At 37.2% G+C, this 17,907-nt stretch overlaps 2 protein-coding genes across 4 annotated transcripts in view; both read right to left on the bottom strand.

The window, feature by feature from the left end:
* Positions 1-258: 258 nt before the first annotated feature.
* The window catches only part of LOC100724521 (zinc finger protein 14-like), a 38,427-nt gene continuing 20,778 nt past the window's right edge, over positions 259-17,907 (bottom strand). For 2 of the 3 annotated variants that reach the window (XM_013143316.2, XM_063233833.1), the window contains exons 2-4: positions 3,638-3,764; positions 3,377-3,437; positions 259-2,736 (exon numbers count right to left, since the gene is read on the bottom strand). In XM_013143316.2, coding sequence (XP_012998770.1) covers positions 753-2,736; positions 3,377-3,437; positions 3,638-3,764 — 2,172 coding nt within the window. In that variant the 3' untranslated portion in view covers positions 259-752. The remainder of the gene's footprint in view (positions 2,737-3,376; positions 3,438-3,637; positions 3,765-17,907) is intronic. The other variant, XM_063233834.1, reaches the window with a different exon arrangement.
* LOC134472445 (epithelial-stromal interaction protein 1-like) overlaps positions 3,776-17,907 on the bottom strand; it is a 34,598-nt gene continuing 20,466 nt past the window's right edge. The window contains exon 1 of the mRNA XM_063233835.1: positions 3,776-17,907. This exon is cut by the window's right edge and continues 20,466 nt beyond it. Coding sequence (XP_063089905.1) covers positions 9,342-10,010 — 669 coding nt within the window. The 5' untranslated portion in view covers positions 10,011-17,907 and the 3' untranslated portion in view covers positions 3,776-9,341.

Here is a 17,907-nt window from a genome sequence, read left to right as displayed (position 1 = left end):
CCCTGGTATGCGAGAAGGAGGTAGAACGGAAATGCCTGTTCTCAGTGAGCCCTCACCCTCTGGAATCCATACTGTGAGCTGGCTTTGTTTTGCAGAAGTCTTGAGGAAGTGGCTGGCCACCCTTTGTGACACTAACAGCAGACAAATTAACAACATTCTTGAGCTAATGAATTTCTTCCTGGGCTAGAGAAGTTGTGAGAACTGGTTGTGATTATTTACTTCACTTAGATAGTTTTAGAATAAACATTGTAGTCTGTCACGTTGTAGCTTGCCACAAAGAATGCCTTTTCACTACTTAATTATCTGGGCTCTGTGAATTGATCGGGTTTACTATATATGAATCCTAAAATAAAGATTGTGCGTACAGTGCAGTGCAGTGCAGTGTAACGCGGTGCAGACAGCAAAGGTGTCTCTCCTGTCTTTCTTTTCCAAGCGCTGTACCCCCCGTGTCCCGACAAGGCGTGCGTGTTTACCTTGCCCGGAGTTCAGAGTGCTCTAGACACTCACGACATAAGATGTCTCATAAGTGTGAGATTGTTCATATATTTCACAAGTCCTGTGTAGTAAAAGCTTTCCCAAATTGCTCATATACATAAGAGTTCTCACCAGTGTGAGACTTTTCATGTAGTTTACAATTAACTCTGTGTGCTGAAAGCTTTCCCACATTGCTTCATACATAAGGTTTCTCACCAGTGTGAAAACTTTCATGTAGTTTACCATAACTCTGTATGCTGAAAGCTTTCACATATTGATTACTTGTAAGGTTTCTCACCAATGTGAGTTCTTTCATGTCTTTTACAATGCTCCTGTTTACTGAAAGCTTTCCCACATTGCTTACATACATAAGGTTTCTCACCAGTGTGAGATATTTCATGTACTTTACAATAACTCTGTGTGCTGAAAGCTTTCCCACATTCCTTACATACATAAGGTTTCTCACCAGTGTGAAACCTTTCATGTCTTTTACAATGCTCCTGTTTACTGAAAGCTTTCCCACATTGCTTACATACATAAGGTTTCTCACCAGTGTGAAACCTTTCATGTAGTTTACAATAACTCTGTGTGCTGAAAGCTTTCCCACATTGCTTACATACATAAGGTTTCTCACCAGTGTGAAAACTTTCATGAAGTTTACAATAATTCTGTGTGCTGAAAGCTTTCCCACAATGTTTACATACGTAAGGTTTCTCAACAATGTGAGACCTTTCATGTAGTTTACAATTCCTCCGTGTGATGAAAGCTTTTCCACATTGCTTGCATATGTAAGGTTTCTCACCAGTGTGAATCATTTCATGAAGTTTACAAGAGCTATGTATGCTGAAAGCTTTCCCACATTGCTTACAGGCATAAGGTTTCTCACCAGTGTGAGATCTTTCATGTAGTTTACAATAACTCTGTGTGCTGAAACCTTTCCCACATTGCTTACATACATAAGGTTTCTCACCAGTGTGAGATCTTTCATGTAATTTATAAGAATTCTGTGTGATGAAAGTATTCCCACATTGCTTACATACATAAGGTTTCTCACCAGTGTGAGATATTTCATGTAATTTACAGTAACTCTTTGTTGTGAAACCTTTCCCACATTCCTTACATACATAAGGTTTCTCACCAGTGTGAGTTCTTTCATGTCTTTTACAATGCTCTTGTTTACTGAAAGCTTTCCCACATTGCTTACATACATAAGGTTTCTCACCAGTGTGAAACTTTTCATGTAGTTTACAATAACTCTGTGTGCTGAAAGCTTTCCCACATTGCTTACATACATAAGGTTTCTCACCAGTGTGAGATCTTTCATGTAGTTTACAGTTCCTCTGTGTGGTGAAAGCTTTCCCACATTGCTTACATACATAAGGTTTCTCACCAGTGTGAGATCTTTCATGTATTTTACAAGAACTCGGTGTGCTGAAAGCTTTCCCACATTGCTTACATGCATAAGTTTTCTCACTAGTGTGAATCGTTTCATGTAGTTTACAATAATTTTGTGTACTGTAAGCTTTCCCACATTGTTTACATACATAAGGTTTCTCAGCAGTGTGAGATTTTTCATGACTTTTATAATTTCTCTGTATACTGAAAGTTTTCCCACATTGCTTACATACATAAGGTTTGTCACCAGTGTGAGTTTTTTCATGTCTTTTAGAATACTTCTGTGTACTGAAAGCTTTCTCACATTGTTTGCACACATTGTTTTTCTCTTCCATCTCAATTATTGCATGTTGTTGAGAAATAGAATGTGTGCTGAAAGCTTTCCCACATTGCTTACATACAGCGGGTATACCACCCCTGTGGTTTGTCTGATACATCTGAACATCACTAGGTTTGCTGGAGACATTTAACTTTTTTGGGCATGCAAATGTCTTGTCTCTAAGATGAGTTCTTTCACTAAGACTAGAGCAAGATTTCTCACACTGATCATGTTCACATGTTTTCTTGCAAGCCTCTGTCCTTGCATGATTCTGAAATGACTGCAAATCATTCCAGTTTTTTCTATTTTCATTATATTTAAACAGCTTCCCTTTAATTTCAAAATAGTTATCAGGCTTTACTCTACTGTGAGCTCTGATGGGCATGTTTAGTGAAAAAGGCCCAATCTGAAGCTTTCTACAAGAAAGACTTTCAATTGGTTTTAAACTACATGGTTTCATATGGACATTAGCATCTTGAGTGCAGAGGAAGCATTCTTTATCCTGATTCCAGCCTTTATATTGATAGCATTTCTCAGTGTCTTCATTTCTGTAAAAGATAAAGAAGACAATATAAAATGGCTGTCCATACCAATGATTTAATAGAGCACATTCTTTTTTAATGAATTATAAAAATGTGATAATAAATTAAAGAATAAAAAGAAGACCTTTGGAGAAAGGTTTTCCTTAAAAAGTGGTATGTTTTCAAAAATTTTCTGTTGGTATATTTTATAATACAGTAATTTTAGTTTTATTTTGAGTAACTTATGTGTAACACATATTGATTAATTTTAATACCATTTCCTATTCAATCTTCATGTTGTACTCTTATCCTATTTGTCTTGCCTATCTATAAAATATTAATTTCCTTTATCTATCACCTCTCATCTACAGCTATACAAAACACCTAAATGCAATGTTATACGTATTCATGATGTTGATGATAAAGGAACATTTTTTATATTACAAATCTAATAGTGTCACTTGTATGATTTCACTTGTAATAGCATTTCTTATGTTAGAATATTTTTGTGTTTAGTTTTCATACTGTACGACTCAAGTTCTATATAGTTTTAGGGAATATTTGTGAAATTAAATAAATTTAAAGATGGTGTCAGTTTTTTGATTTCCCTGCTTGTCCTTCTGTGTTGTCTTAAGGAATATATGTTTTTCTTGTAAGTGCAAATTACCTTAGATTTCTGCAATACTTATTGTACTCTTCTTCCACTTTCTTGTTATCCAAGAGTCTCTCTGAATTATAGACACAGATGTAAAAGTAGTCACTATATTATTACATAAAAATTAACATGTGCCAATTAGATTCATGATATAATATAAGCAGGCCAGATTAATTTTTCTAATTGTTTTCACATTCTGTTTAATGAAATGCATTGAAGAACACAAAACAATCTCTTCTGAATGTATCAATAAGAAAGAGATTTCATTCTTACCTATATTCACAATGTTCTGAAAGGTTTCCTCCATCACATCTCTGTAGAGCTTCCTTTGGGATGCACTCAGCAAAGTCCACTCCTCAATGGTGAAGTTCACAGTCACATCCTCAAATGTCACTGACTCCTAGAGGATCAAAGAAATATTTATTGAAGGAAAATTGAGACTAACAGCCTGGACTATGTGAACCCCCTTCAAAAAAATTGTAACAGAGCAAAGTGTGGTGGTACATGTTTGTAATCCCAGCACATAGGAGGCTGAGGCAAGAAGATCATCATGACTTCAAGACCATTGTGAGCTACAGAGTGAGTTCAAGGTCAGCGTGAGACTCTGGCTAAAAAAATGAAACAGAGCAACAAAAAAAAGCTGCTTCATGGTGTCACATGACAAAAAGCAGTGAACATAATTGCAGTTTGAAAAAATATCATGCTGTTACATTCTGCACTCCAATAAAAGCTATACAATGCACAACTAATCTCTAATTCAGAAACAATGAGAGAATTAAGACACCAAGATTGTCTTTCAAAATGGTCACTACGTATTCCCAACAATAAAAATTACAACATTTTGTTCACAAAAATTATAATATATTATGCGGAATTTCACTGAGCACTATTACAAAGGTATATTTTATACACTACTGTGATCATATCATTCTGCGAGGCTGTGACAGGAGTATATGGCATTCAAGCTCAGTCTAGTCTATATACTGAAAATAAGTGTCAAATTTTCAAATAATGATAAATCAAAATGTAAAAGGTCAAATGTTTCCCCAGAAGTTCCTGAGCTGCATTCCTACCAACACATACCTTTTAATTTTTCTTATTTCTGTGACAAACTATCGCCATTACACAGAAATAATGTTGCCCAAGAAATTTTAAGCTAAAAAAAAGAAAAAAATTTACTATTAACTTAAAATTGATTAGGTGGATGTAGTAGTAACAACAAAACTGCCTATGTAATCATTTAAATTTCTATATTTCTTTCAGCTTAAATGTCTGAATCACTTTCCAAGTGCACCAACATACAGCTCATAGTTCAGTTCCATACTAAGCAGTTTTCAGAGGGAAATTCCTTGTTCAGGAGCTGATTTTGCCTGACACCACCATCCACTGCTTTCCCATCTTGTAGGTAATTTCATGTGCTCTTCCATAGACAGAACACCATTCTCCCCTTAATTACGGACGTGTCTGCAGACCTACACTTGGCACTTTACACCTGCTGTAATACTGTTTCTATACTTTGTTCTATCTCCTTCAGTATATCAGGTTTTGTTTTTGAGACAGGTTATTCCCCTATAGGTAAGTCTGGCCTTGAACTGATTATGTAGCCCAGGGTGAAATTGAACACCCAAGAATCCTCCCACATCGGCTTCCTGAACACTAGCATTGCACTCATGTGGCACCACACCCAGCTAGAATTTTCATTTTGTGAAGTAATATTTACAACCTATCCATGCATCACAGCAATGATGTGAGACAACTTGTTTTTTCTACTTTTTCAAGGCATACATAAAGCATATGTAGATACCTTACTTCAAAGAGATTCAGTTTGTGTTTAATATTCAAATCCTTATGAAAGTTGTTCTTTAGACATTATTTTCATCCTTCTTTTTTCCAGTGAAAATATGAGATAACATCTCAGCTGATGCTCTGAGACTCAAAAAGAATGATATGCCTTTGTGGCAGTAAAAAAATGTACCACCCTTTGCCACATCAAGTTATCTTTGCACCACTAATTGAGGGGCCTTTGTGCCTGGTGCAAGACTGCTTTGTTTCCCTAATACAAGCCATGCATGTAAAAGTTTCCTTCCATGCACTCTGTGATAACACATGCTTACCTCTCCAATTAGTACTCATAAAAGTCTTGGGCACTCTGTTGCATGGCCCACTTTCCAGTAAGAATAACTCATAATCCCAGTTCCCTGGGAACTGCAGATTTTTATTTCTTTTGTCTTTTTTTAATATCTGGGCCACACTGCTGGGTGGGAGAGAGAACATTATTCATAGTTTTCACTTTGACCCTGTACCTAAACTTTTAACAAATTTAGCATACTATAATCAGGGGTCATAGTTCCTATTCTTTTACCAAGATAAAGTGTAAAATAAACTCAGAGGAATTTATATTTCCCTACAAGTTAAAAACTTGTCTGTTGGATCCAAAGTCCAAAGTAGTTGACAAAATAGGAAGGTGAAGGAAGGATGTTTAAGTCATGGAAGTATGGATGGAGGGAAAAGTGGAAGGATCTGCAAACAAGAATACACTTTTCCAGGTCCTGTCCTTAGTGATATGCCTCCAAAAATTCCCCACCTCCTAACCCCACATTCTGACACTAAAATCAAAAGTGAATGAGTTCATTGAAGAAGAGAGGGCCCATTCAAAGCAATCAACTTGAAAGCTCATGTGACATTTAGAAGACCCTGTAGATATAAAACAAAATAGCTGATCTGTTGCTGGGAGAAAAATCAGCATACAACACAGCAGTCTCACCCTCCCTGAAACCTCACACATGTGTCATGAGTCTCCCATCAACCTGTCTCCCACTCACTGCATGATGAGGAATGGAACTCTACGTGCACATGCCATGTTTAGTGTGTCCCATTTGCTTGCACCATCTGTCACTTGTAAAACTCTCACATGCATTTACAGTGTGTTTGAGACCTAAATGATCTTTTTTGCTCTGCAGAAACAAAGGCTAAGAGCCTGACTGGCCTGGAAGCACATCAACCAGCAAGTGTTATTTTTTAAAAACTAGATTACCCAAATGAATATATCAGAAACCAATTTGGCCATGAGACAAACATCCTTTGTGTGACAGTCCACTCCGTAGCTAAGATAGCATTTTTCCTACATTTGCCATAAAATAAATAAATTTTGATACTCATTACTTCAATCCTAATGTTCTGATTTTCTACCGGATACATTGGTTTTGAGACAAGGGCAGTGCTTTTGCCTCATTTCCTCATTTCTTCACTGTGGACAGAACAAAGGACACAGAGAAAGGAATGAGAACCAAAAATAGTACAGCAAGATGAACTAGTTTCTATGTCCCTTGGATTTCTACCTGAGTTAGAAGGAAAATTTGAATGGTCCTGACTCATGAAGAATTACTCTTCACTCTCTTTTCAGACTCTTGGTGCTACTTGGCCTGTATTTAAACACTCCAAGTTAATTACAGCCTTTACATCAAAGAAGGTTTCATAATTCTTCAACACTTGGCTATGTAATTTTTCCTTAACCCTCTTAATGAGAAAGTATGCTGAGAATGTTTTTATTACCAGCAATAATTTTTTAATCCAAATACACAGATATTTCAAACTTTATTATCAAATTAAGTAACACTAAATTAAAAGACACATACAATTAGAATACTGACAATATAAAACCTTCACACAGAGAGGTCTTTTACAGGTGGGATACACATACTCTTCCTCCCCTTCTTGTTCCCTGCAAAGGAAAACCACAAACAACAACCCCCATACACATAATGAAAAAGAAGATTTAACTACTCCAGTAATATTTTTAATTCAGTATACTGGCAAATGTTTAAACTCATCAATAGTATCCTGCAGGGTATAGGAACAAAGGTACTGTTGCATCTGGTGGTAATAAACACTGCTTTTGACAAAGTAGTTTGACTAGATTTACCAAAACTCTTTGCTATGGTCTGAATGTTTACAACTCTCCAAAATTCATATGCTGAAATCTATACTAAGAGGGATGGCATTATGGGGCCACAAGAAGGAGACTAGGTCACAGGTGTGGAAGCCTCATGAATAGGCTTAGGATCCTTATACAAGAGATGTAAGATGGGTGTTTGGTGTCTGTAATTGCAGAGCTTGGGAGGCTGAGGCAAGAGAATATATGAGTTCGAGGCCAGGCTAGGCTGCATAATGAATTCAAGGCCAGCCTGAAATACAATGTGTGACCATCTCAAAAAAAATAAACCTCCAAAAACAAACAAAAAGAGGACCAATAAGTATCTTTTGTTCCTTTACCATGTGGACACAGCAGGAAAACATTATCAACCTGATAGCAGGCTCTCATCAGATACCAAATTTGCAGACACCTTGATTTTAGATTTTTCAACCTCTAAAACTATGAGAAATACATGTAATGTTTACAAAAACTTCTCTAAGAGCCTTCAAAGAAAGCAAGTGTCCATTTCTCCTACTCAGGCCTGCACCCTGGACGATGTAGCAAGTGAGGACAGCAAGCTGAGACACAGACTGAATCACCACTGTGGGGTAGCAGGCTGGCAGTGTGGGCTGAAACTGCCGCTTTCCACAGCAGTGAAACACCTGCCACCACCACGCATCTACAGTCTGTCTGGCTGCATTTCCAGCACAGGCTGAGGTATTTACTGTTTCCCATATAATGCAACAGCAAAGATTTCAAATGGACCAAAGATTTTAAATTAGTGTCAGTAGCACTAACACAGCCTCAGCTGGCAGAGTACAGGGAACCAAGCAGGGTGCGATCTGTAATTCCAGGGAAAAAGCCTGGTCACCATCTGTCCTCAGCCACCCTCTCACCCAACCCCGTGTGGCCCTTTCTGCAGGGCATACTTGCCCTAGTCATGAGTCTTGGCCCAAGAACTTCAAATCCCAATTTCCTCTGAATAAAGAAGAGATTTGGAAAGTTAATTTCAACAGAGCAATTAGTAATACAGAAATCAGGTAAAGCTGCAAATTGTTGGTTGCCCAGCTATAAAATACATGATTTATTCCTCAAATTTATTCTAAAATTAAATGTACAGTAATCCTTTCCTTATATAATGGGGTGAGAGTGGGATCCAGGAAGTGGATTATGACAACACAGAAGGGGAAATCAGTATGGGTACTCTGGGGGGCATGAACTGGTTCAAGCTTACAGAAGTTGAATGGCAAAGCCTATTGGATAGGCAATGGCAAATAAGTGGCATTAAGCAAAGAAACATTTTCAGTAAACCTAGGAACGACATACGATGTCTGCGTTTGTGTCTCATTGATTTTTATAGAAATAATTTGTGCTAGTCTGAAAATCAGGGGGACCATATTAATAAAGACCAAAGTAAGAGCCAAGATTCAGCAGTGATTATTTTACTATATTTGATCTATAGGGACTGTAAAAAGAAATATTAAAATAAGACTCCTGAAGAAAGAAAAGCCTAAGAGCTTTTCACCAAAAATAAAAGCAACTCATTTCCATAAAAGTAGTTCAAAGTTTATTTGTAAGTTTAATAGAGTATATGATATTTTTCCTTTGGTCATGTTTGTTGCCTAGATTAAGATAGCACATATAAAAATCTAAAAAGATCTCAAAGCTTCCCCAAACCTGATCTGAAAATTAGCTTAGAAATAGTTGCTTATAGAAAGAAGCCTGTAGCATCCAGTGTTCTCATTAACCTGAAAGTATCAAGTTATTCTTTTTTTGTCTTAATAATATTGTTCTAGCAATTCTAATAAGAGGCAAAATCAATTATAAAAATAATGTAACATTTTGCAGGCAGTAGGAATTAAATGAGTGTAGTAATCAGTGCCTGCAAACATGCATAACTAATGACAGGGAGAAATTGACCATCCCTAACTGTTCAGTTGAGTGAACAGGCCATCAAAGTTAAGGTAAAAAACAGTGAGGCTGAACTAAATTGCATTAAGGTAAAGCATCTCAGGAGGTTTTTCCAAGGTCAGCTGATGAAGGCCAGATGGCAACTAATATTTCTCATATACCCCATGTTGATGACTGTGGGCCATGAGGAGCAAATTGACAGGCACTTCTGTGTGGCAGCGTTCTGTCCATTCTGCTCAAGAACTCGGCAGTTTTGTATTGGTGATGCTCCCTAAGTGTTTCTCTTCTGAGCTTTTCTTGAAGTGCCCTTTTCTCCTCCAGTTTATTGCTCTTCTCTCTCTGGATTGCCTTCTTTTTCTGGAGCTCAGCTTCTTCAGTTTCCTTCTTGATTCTTATATATTCTTCTCTTTTTAGCTTTTGCTGGTATTTAGATTGCATCAGTTGGAGCTGTTGCTTCTGCCTGACTTCAGACTCTGACTGACTTCCACCCAGCCGTTTTGGCAAGAGATAAACTGGTTTAGCTCTGTTCTGTTCCTTCCACTTCTCCAAGCTGGCCAGCTCTTGCTTGGCAATCCTTTGGATCTGATGTCTCCGAGTTTCATTCGGTGCTATCAAGGTATATGCACCTGTGCTCCTCTGGTCCGAGGGCCCAAGGCTTGGCCGTTCTGGGGCAGCTGCCACCTGCAAACCCTGGCTCCAGCTCCTGCTCCGTAGCAAACTGAGGTCCCTGTCCCGGGGGCCGGGGTCCCGGGGGCCAGGGACAGGGCTGGACTGGGAGTCCACTGCTGCAAGGCGGTGGGAGTACATGGTCTTAGAGCCCATGGTCCCAGGACGCCTGGCGAGTTTCAAGGGAACCAGCAATAATTTAAGTAGGTTTTTCAGATACACACGAAAATGTGTGTCACTTTTTGCTCCAGATGAATTTTAGGAGTGATTTCTCTAGATCTATGTGGTATGTTGATGGCATTTTTATTGGGATTGCATCGAATCTGTATAACAGTTTTGAGAGAATGACCATTTTCACAGTATTATTCTTCCTATCCATGAGCAAGGGATGTCTTTCCATTTTGTGAGATTGTCTTCAATTGTTTTTTCGGTGTATTATAATTTTCTCTGTATAGGTCTTTCACTTCTTTCATAAGAGTAATTCCTAAATATTTCAGTTTTTGGTTGCTAGTGTAAAGGGTGTGACTTCACTTATTGTTTTCTCTCTGTGCATTTTGTTAGTACATAGCAATGCGATTACTTTTTAAATATTGATTTTGTATCCAGCTACATTACTGAATTTATTTATTATATTGAAGAGCATTTCAATGAAGTTTAGGGGATATTCTATGTAGAGTATCATGTCATCTGCATACAATGATAATTTCACTTCTTATTTTCCTATCTTTACCCCTTTTATTTCTCTCTCTTGTCTAATTGCTCTGGCTAGTATTCCCAGTACTATATTAAATAGGAGTGGTGATAAAGCATATCATTCTCTTGTGCCTGATTTTAAAGTAAAGGTCTTCAATTTTTGGCCATTTAGTATATTGATAGTTGGTTTGTCGTAGATGGCCTTTATTATATTGATGGTGTTTATAAAGACCATCTATTCCAATTTTCTGTAAAGTTCTTAACATGAATGAATGTTGGACCTTATCAAAAGTTTTTTCTGCATCTATAGAAATGATCATGTGATTCTTACTTTTGGCTTTATTGATATGATGGATTACATTTATTGATTTACATATGTTGAACCATCCTTGCATGCCTGGGATGAATCCCAACTGGTCATGGTGTATAATTTTCTTGATAATTTGCTGCATCTGAGAAGAGGCCTAGAATAGCAAAGACACTTCTAAGCAACAAAGGCAAGGCAGCAGGCATCACAATCCCTGACTTGAAGTTACATTATAAAGCAACTGTAATAAAATCAACATGATACTGGAACTCAAACAGAGCCAAAGATCAAATGAATAGATAAGAAGATACAACCACAACTGCAAACACACTCAACCACCTTATCTTTGATAAAGGAGCCAAACAGTTTCACTGCAAAAAGGACAGTCTTTTTACAAAATTGTATTGGAAAAACTGGCTCTCCATATGCCAAAAACTAAAACTAGACCCATGCCTATCACCATGTACTAAATTAAAATCTAAATGGATCAAAGATCTGAATATTAAAACAGAAACACTAAATCTATTGGAAGACAAATTGGGTAGAAACCTTGAAGACATAAGGGTAGGTAGAAAATTCATGAACAGAACTCAAACCACACTGGAAATACTTCCCAGAATCAAAACCTGGGATCACCTGTTAATCAAAAGTTTCTGCATGTCAAAAGAAATCTCCACCATAGTGAAAAGCAAACACAAAACCTGGGAAAAAATCTTTGTGAATTCTCCCTCAGACAAAGGACTTCTGTCTAAAACATATAAAAAACTTTTTAAAAATCAGACCCCCAAAATTCAAAGACCCAATCCAAAAATGGGCATCTGAGGTGAATACACACTTCTCAGCTGAAGAAATACAAATGGCAAATAAATACATGAAAAAATGTTCATCACCGTTAGTCATTAGAGAAATGCAAATTAAAACCACACTGAGATTTCATCTGACTCCAGAAAGAATGGCCAGGGTCAAGAAAACCACCCACAACAAATGCTGGAGAGGCTGTGGGGAAAAAGGAACTCTCATGAACTGTTGGTGGGAATGTAGACTGGTGCAACCATTGTGGAGGTCAGTATGGAGATTGCTCAGAAAGCTGGGATTGGAAATCCCATTTGTTCCAGCTATCCCACTTCTAGGCATATTCCCAGAAGAACTGAAAGCATCATACCACAATGATATATGTGCACCCATGTTTATAGCAGCACAATTTGTAATTTTCAGATCTTGTAAACAACCTAAGTGTCCATCAACTGAGGAATGGATAAAAAAACCGTGGTACTTTTATATAATGGAGTACTACTCAGCTATAAAGAAGGATCACATTGAGATATTTATAAATAAATGGATGCTGCTTGAGACCATACTCACAATAAGTGAAATAAATCAATCTCACATGTATGAATACTGAATAGTGTCCCTATTGTAAGAAATGATTCAAATATACAAAAGTATGTGGTAATCATGTTTCCCCATTATGTGGCTTTGAAGCCTTATAAAGTTTTCGCTCATTAATTGGAATGGTTTTATTTTGGGCTGTTTGATTTTATTTTCTGTGATGATATGAAACAGCTATTTTGGGTTTTTTGGGGTTTTTTTTGTTTGTTTTTTTGTTTTTTTTTTTTTTTGTCTTTTTCATTTTTATCGGTACCGGGGATTGAACTCATGACTGCCTGCTTGCAAAGCAGGTACTTATGCCGCTGAGCTAATTCCCTAGCCCCTTGAACAGCTATTTTGAAGAAAACAAGACATCTTAATAGCTAGTGCTGATTTAATATCATCTTGTTTTGAAGTCCCACCAAACTGTTGTTCTTCTGTCTCCATTGGTTTTATCATGTTGTATCTTACTGGATTTCATTATATGTGATAGTATAAACAAAATTTTTATAGGCAAAGAGATAATATAGAAACCATTGTTCATTTCCTGTTAGCTGATTCTAAATACCTTGTAATACTTTCATCTTCTTGGTTTCACGCTGCCTTGATATGTTTGATGCCATCATATGTGAAGTTATACTCAAATATTTAAAGGAAAGAGACATTATGGTCCCTACTATTAAGTCAGATTATCTTGTGATGAAGCACTAATTTGATGAAATTGTTATGCTTGACCTATATTGTTGTTGCTATGTCCTCTTTTGTCTCAATCTCCCCTTTTTAACAAAATTTATTTATTTTTTAATTTTTTTAATTAAGGTAAAAAATCAAAAAAATTAGCAGGATATATTATAGTAACTTTTCTGACTTCCTATTAACTTGATTTGAAGCCCTGTATTGCTCCCACCATCTTGTTTTAACTGATTTTACTCTGTTTGGTTCTGTTTGATAGTATCAAGTTTGAGGGTATAGGCAACTACTTTGAAGGCAATAAGATTCACTATGATGCCCATTCTGGTTTGACTATTACCGTCTTATGAAATCTTGTAATGTCTCCAATTTTTAGGTTTTATTGGTCTTGTTCTCTATTGTTTTGTTCAATTTTATTATACCTAATGATATAGGCAATTCATTTTAAGGAAGCAAGAGGCATTATTGTAACCATTGTTGATTATCTTGCACTCTGTTTTTACATCATGTACTATGTTCACCCTTTTTTTGACTGACTGCTTTGTTCTGTCATATTTGGTTTTATTCTCTTCCAAAAAAAAGTACTAAGAACTATGGGAGTAATAAAAACCAAAATGTGTAAATTTTGTTGTAAAAAAGAGAGGGAAAAAAGTGCTCTAAAGGATACAACTGCAAGTGTGTTTAGGTGTGTTAAGATAGATGACCATATTACTAAGTTTTTGTTGGATCACTGAATACAACTGTTTGCAGTCTCATTGTTTGAATGTCCACTTTGTATGCTTTAATCCTGTAACTTGAACAACTATTTCTGAGATGACAATATGTAATCTATTAACTAGTGATTTCATACTATTTTTTAAAAATTCTGTGTTACTGGCACCCTTTTACTGTTTTTTTTTTTTCTCCTTTAAATAAAATTTTAAAAAAAGAAAATGGGTGTTGCCATGGCCACCTTTATGGGCAACATTTTAGAATCTATGCCTCAGCCTGCTGACTGCTTCCAATGGTAGAGCTTTTGGGGTGAAGTCTCAGTTCAGGGGATAGGGTACATATCATATCATACATGCTTTAACTTCTATTTATCAATTGAAGGTCCTGAAAATCTTTGTGTGTCTGGAGATTATCTATTAATTTCAGAATTTGGTACTGCCACTAGCTTCTCTAGTTATTTACTCCCATGACATTTAGTCTAACAACATATTTAAGGGGAGTCTCAGGACAACCCTTAAAACACTTCTGTATACCTATAGCCTATTTCTTGTGTTGAAGTACATTTCTTAGAATTCCTGAGACCCCCACTGTACTTCTGTGGAGACAATTGTGCAAGCCATGGAGAACTCTTGTCCTCACTAGGACAGAGGCTACATAATGTTTCCCTTGCTAGGATTACAAATGGTCCTTTCCATGTGGAGAGAGAATGGGAACAGGACTGTCATTCCTATCTGGATTCATTGAAAGATCCTTCCTACTTGTTATCATCAAGAGCATCAGGGTGGACTAAGAAATGTTCCCCAGTGACCTGTAATACTGAGGCCTCTTAGAGAAAACAAATCAACTTTCCTAACAATCATACTATTGGGGTAAAAAAGGATCAAACCTAAGTAGATTGGTACAGGACTTCCTTCTCATTAATGTAATGTTATAACTTATTCACCCTAATCTGAGATTCATGTAAATGGCTGTCTGTCATAGATATTAAAGATGTCTTCTTTTTGGAACCAAGGACACAAAGTTTATTTGCCCATGAAAATTTCCTTACTGACTTTTTACAACAAATTTCAGCAGCCCTTCTCCTCAGTTTTCATAAGAGCTCATACCAGTTTGGGTTGAGGTATCAAGAAATATCAAAGACCCAAAATGGTTTTAAGTTCAGGGAAGGTAAATTGAACTATATGGGGATATCCACTGTTCTTCAGCAGTCAACTCTTGAGGTGGCAGCCAAAATAAAGACACAGGAAAACACAAGGACAACTAAAGAGTGAGGAAATCTGATACACAATGTGAAATATTTTTTTTCATTACAATATAACCTTATTTTCAAAATGTGGCAGAGACACAGTTTTCCACTGCATGTGGACTCACATAAGTCCAGATGAACAATTACTAGTGTCATCAAGATGCTATAACTGAAAAAAAAAATGTGTCTTAGTAGCAGTTGGTGGCTAGAGCTGCGGCTGGATCATTCAGCTACTACTAGCTGTGAGCAGACTAGTAGAAATTGCTTAGAATGAGTCCTGTCCCTGTACACAATTGGCACCAAGCAATTAGTAGACAATTCACAATACCCATAATTTAAAAGGTATTAATGTGCTTTGCTTCAAATTTTGTGGAATTTTCAGTTCAGAGGATCTGGGAAGATTGAGGAACAGTAAGCAGCAGAGGAAACAGCTTCTGTAGAGAAACAGTCCATATGCCTGAATATAGCATTACTGGAGAAGACAAGAAAGAAGGAAGTGGATCCCCCTGGACCTGGATGACCATAAAGTTAAAACTGAAGCCCAGAGAGAGAATAAAATTAGAAAAATTTAAAAAGAGAAGTGGGCCATAGCTGGCAGCACACTCACCTGGAGCCAGAACCACCATGATAGAAAAGTTGTTGAAACCAAGAGATACACAGTCCGTGAATGTGATGGCTGGCAAGCCCAAATGCTTCTACAGGGAGATGTGATTGCAGAGGGGAGCAGTAGACTGGAGAATCACACTGGCTGGCTCCGAGTGTGGGCAACTCAGTCCTCCCAAAGGATTGAACAATTGGCCACAGGCCATTTTGGAGTTGGGCAGGGAAATCCTGGAACCAAAACTGCAGGTGGCTTCATTCAGCCACTCCTAGCTCTGAGCAAACTGGCAGAAATTGCTTGGCATGAGTCCTGCCCCTGTACATATTCCAACAGCCATCACCGTGGTTTCCCTAAAGCTATCCCCAACCAGCTTCTACGACATGAGTACTATATGTAGTGAAGGTTTCCGGCTTGCTAACCAGCTCCTGCCCCACCCTGTTTGCACTACAGCAACAACAGGTGAGCCACAGCATTCTGGGAAAGGCAGCAAAATAGATCTATACTAGCACAACCAATGTTCACTATCAAATATCCCTAGCAAGCATGGGCTCCAGAAAGCAAATTATCTTGTTTCAGAGAAATAGTAGCCAACCCAGGAAGGGCTGGGGACCCTACTATCCACTGGTCTAGAAACTACCAGGTACATGAGAAAAGGAAGAAGCAAAAGGCAGTCTCTGGCCTCCAACCCAAGCAGTACTAGTCAAGGAGATGTAAACACAGAAGACACAGGGAGGCACACACCTGAAGTTTCTGAAGTAACAGTAACTGAGGTAAAGAATCAACTTCAAGGGGCTAGAAAAGAAATCAGAACAGAAATACTATCTCAGGTAAAAGAAGAAATGAGAAACACAATCAAATATCCCTAGCAAGCATGTGCTCCAGAAAGCAAATTATCTTGTTTCACAGAAATAGTAGCCAACCCAGGAAAGGAAAAAAATTCTAAGCACCCCTAAAAAACAGATGAGAGAGTAAAGGAACACAGGAAAATGAGGAAAAATTTCAACGACAAATATAAATAACACTTAGATTACATGAAACAGATTTGAAGAGATCAGCAGGAAATTAGAAGCTTGCAAAACTGCTTGAAAGAAACTAGAAATAGACTATCAAACCTTGAAGACAGGTTTGCAGCTTACAATCATGAAAGGAAACATTTCTTAAAAATAACAAAGAACCAAGAAATGACAATACAAAGACTGCAAAATGACAGGAAGATGTATAATTTAAGAATAAAAATATGAGGGCAAAAGCAGGAGTAAATACAAATGAAATACAAAGCCTAATTACAGAAATAATTAAAGAAACGTTCTGAATGATAGGAAAAGGAAATGATATTCAGATAAGTGAAACATACAAAACTCCAGCCTGCTATAACCAAAATTAATCTTCATCCAGATAATGTAATAATCAAGATGCCAGAAACTCATCACAAGAACAGAATACTAAAAGCTGTCAGAGAAAAGTAACGGATCATCTATAATGAAAACCCATCAGATTCATGACAGATTTCTCCACACAAACTACCAAATCAAGAAAACCTGGCAGTGAAGTATTCCAAATCCTGAAAGAAAAATAGCCTCCAATCAGATTGATGCATCCTGAAAAACAATCTTTTAAAATTAATGAAAAAACAAGATACTCCCATGACAAAGAACAACTGATGGAATTCATGACCAACCCTACAAAAACACTAAAGGACATTTATTCTGGAGAGAAAACCAAGCCCAGGGATTCAGGAACTGGGAAGGGGGTCTTCACTGAATGGAGCAGACAGTGGAATGAATTGGAAAATAGACAAACAATGACATAAAAATACCATGGAAGAGATGAGGCAGAGAAGGTTGGTCATAATTACTAATACAGTGGACCTCACGTAAGCAATAAAAAGAAACACGGGCAGAGTGGATGAGGAGACAGGGACTATCAGTGTGCTTTATACAAGAAATACAGTAAACTAAAAAATGGAGTTTATAGACTGAAAGTTAAAGATGAAAAAACAATTCTGTATGTGATTGGGAACCAGAAAAAAGTGTTTTTCCCATCAACTGCAGAATGGTTAGAAAACCATGACACTTTTATTCAATAGAAAACTACTCAGCTATAAAGAAAGATAACCCTGAAGCACTTGTAGGTAAATGGATACCATTTGCAATCATGCTCAGGGGTAAAAAGGTTTGTGGTCATTTAGGTGAATAGTGGCTTTCTTCCCTAATATCAAAACTAAAGGACTTAGTGGGATCCAAACTGTATAATACATCCTGTGACTGGAAGGGGAGGAATTGTCTAAAAAGTGGAGACAGTGGCCATTGTTAATCTATTATCATGATTTGAAACATTGTTTTCATTGCTCAGTTTAGTTTGGTTATATTCTGATTCCATTTGTCTACTTGTATTAGATTTGATGGCATGGACAGCTGTTCCATAGAGAGTAGAATAT

This window comes from Cavia porcellus, unplaced genomic scaffold (genome assembly GCF_034190915.1).
Source record: "Cavia porcellus strain 051 isolate PalLab524CR breed Dunkin Hartley unplaced genomic scaffold, mCavPor4.1 scaffold_23, whole genome shotgun sequence".
Lineage (NCBI taxonomy): Eukaryota > Metazoa > Chordata > Mammalia > Rodentia > Caviidae > Cavia > Cavia porcellus.
This window is presented reverse-complemented; position numbering and strand designations above follow the sequence as displayed.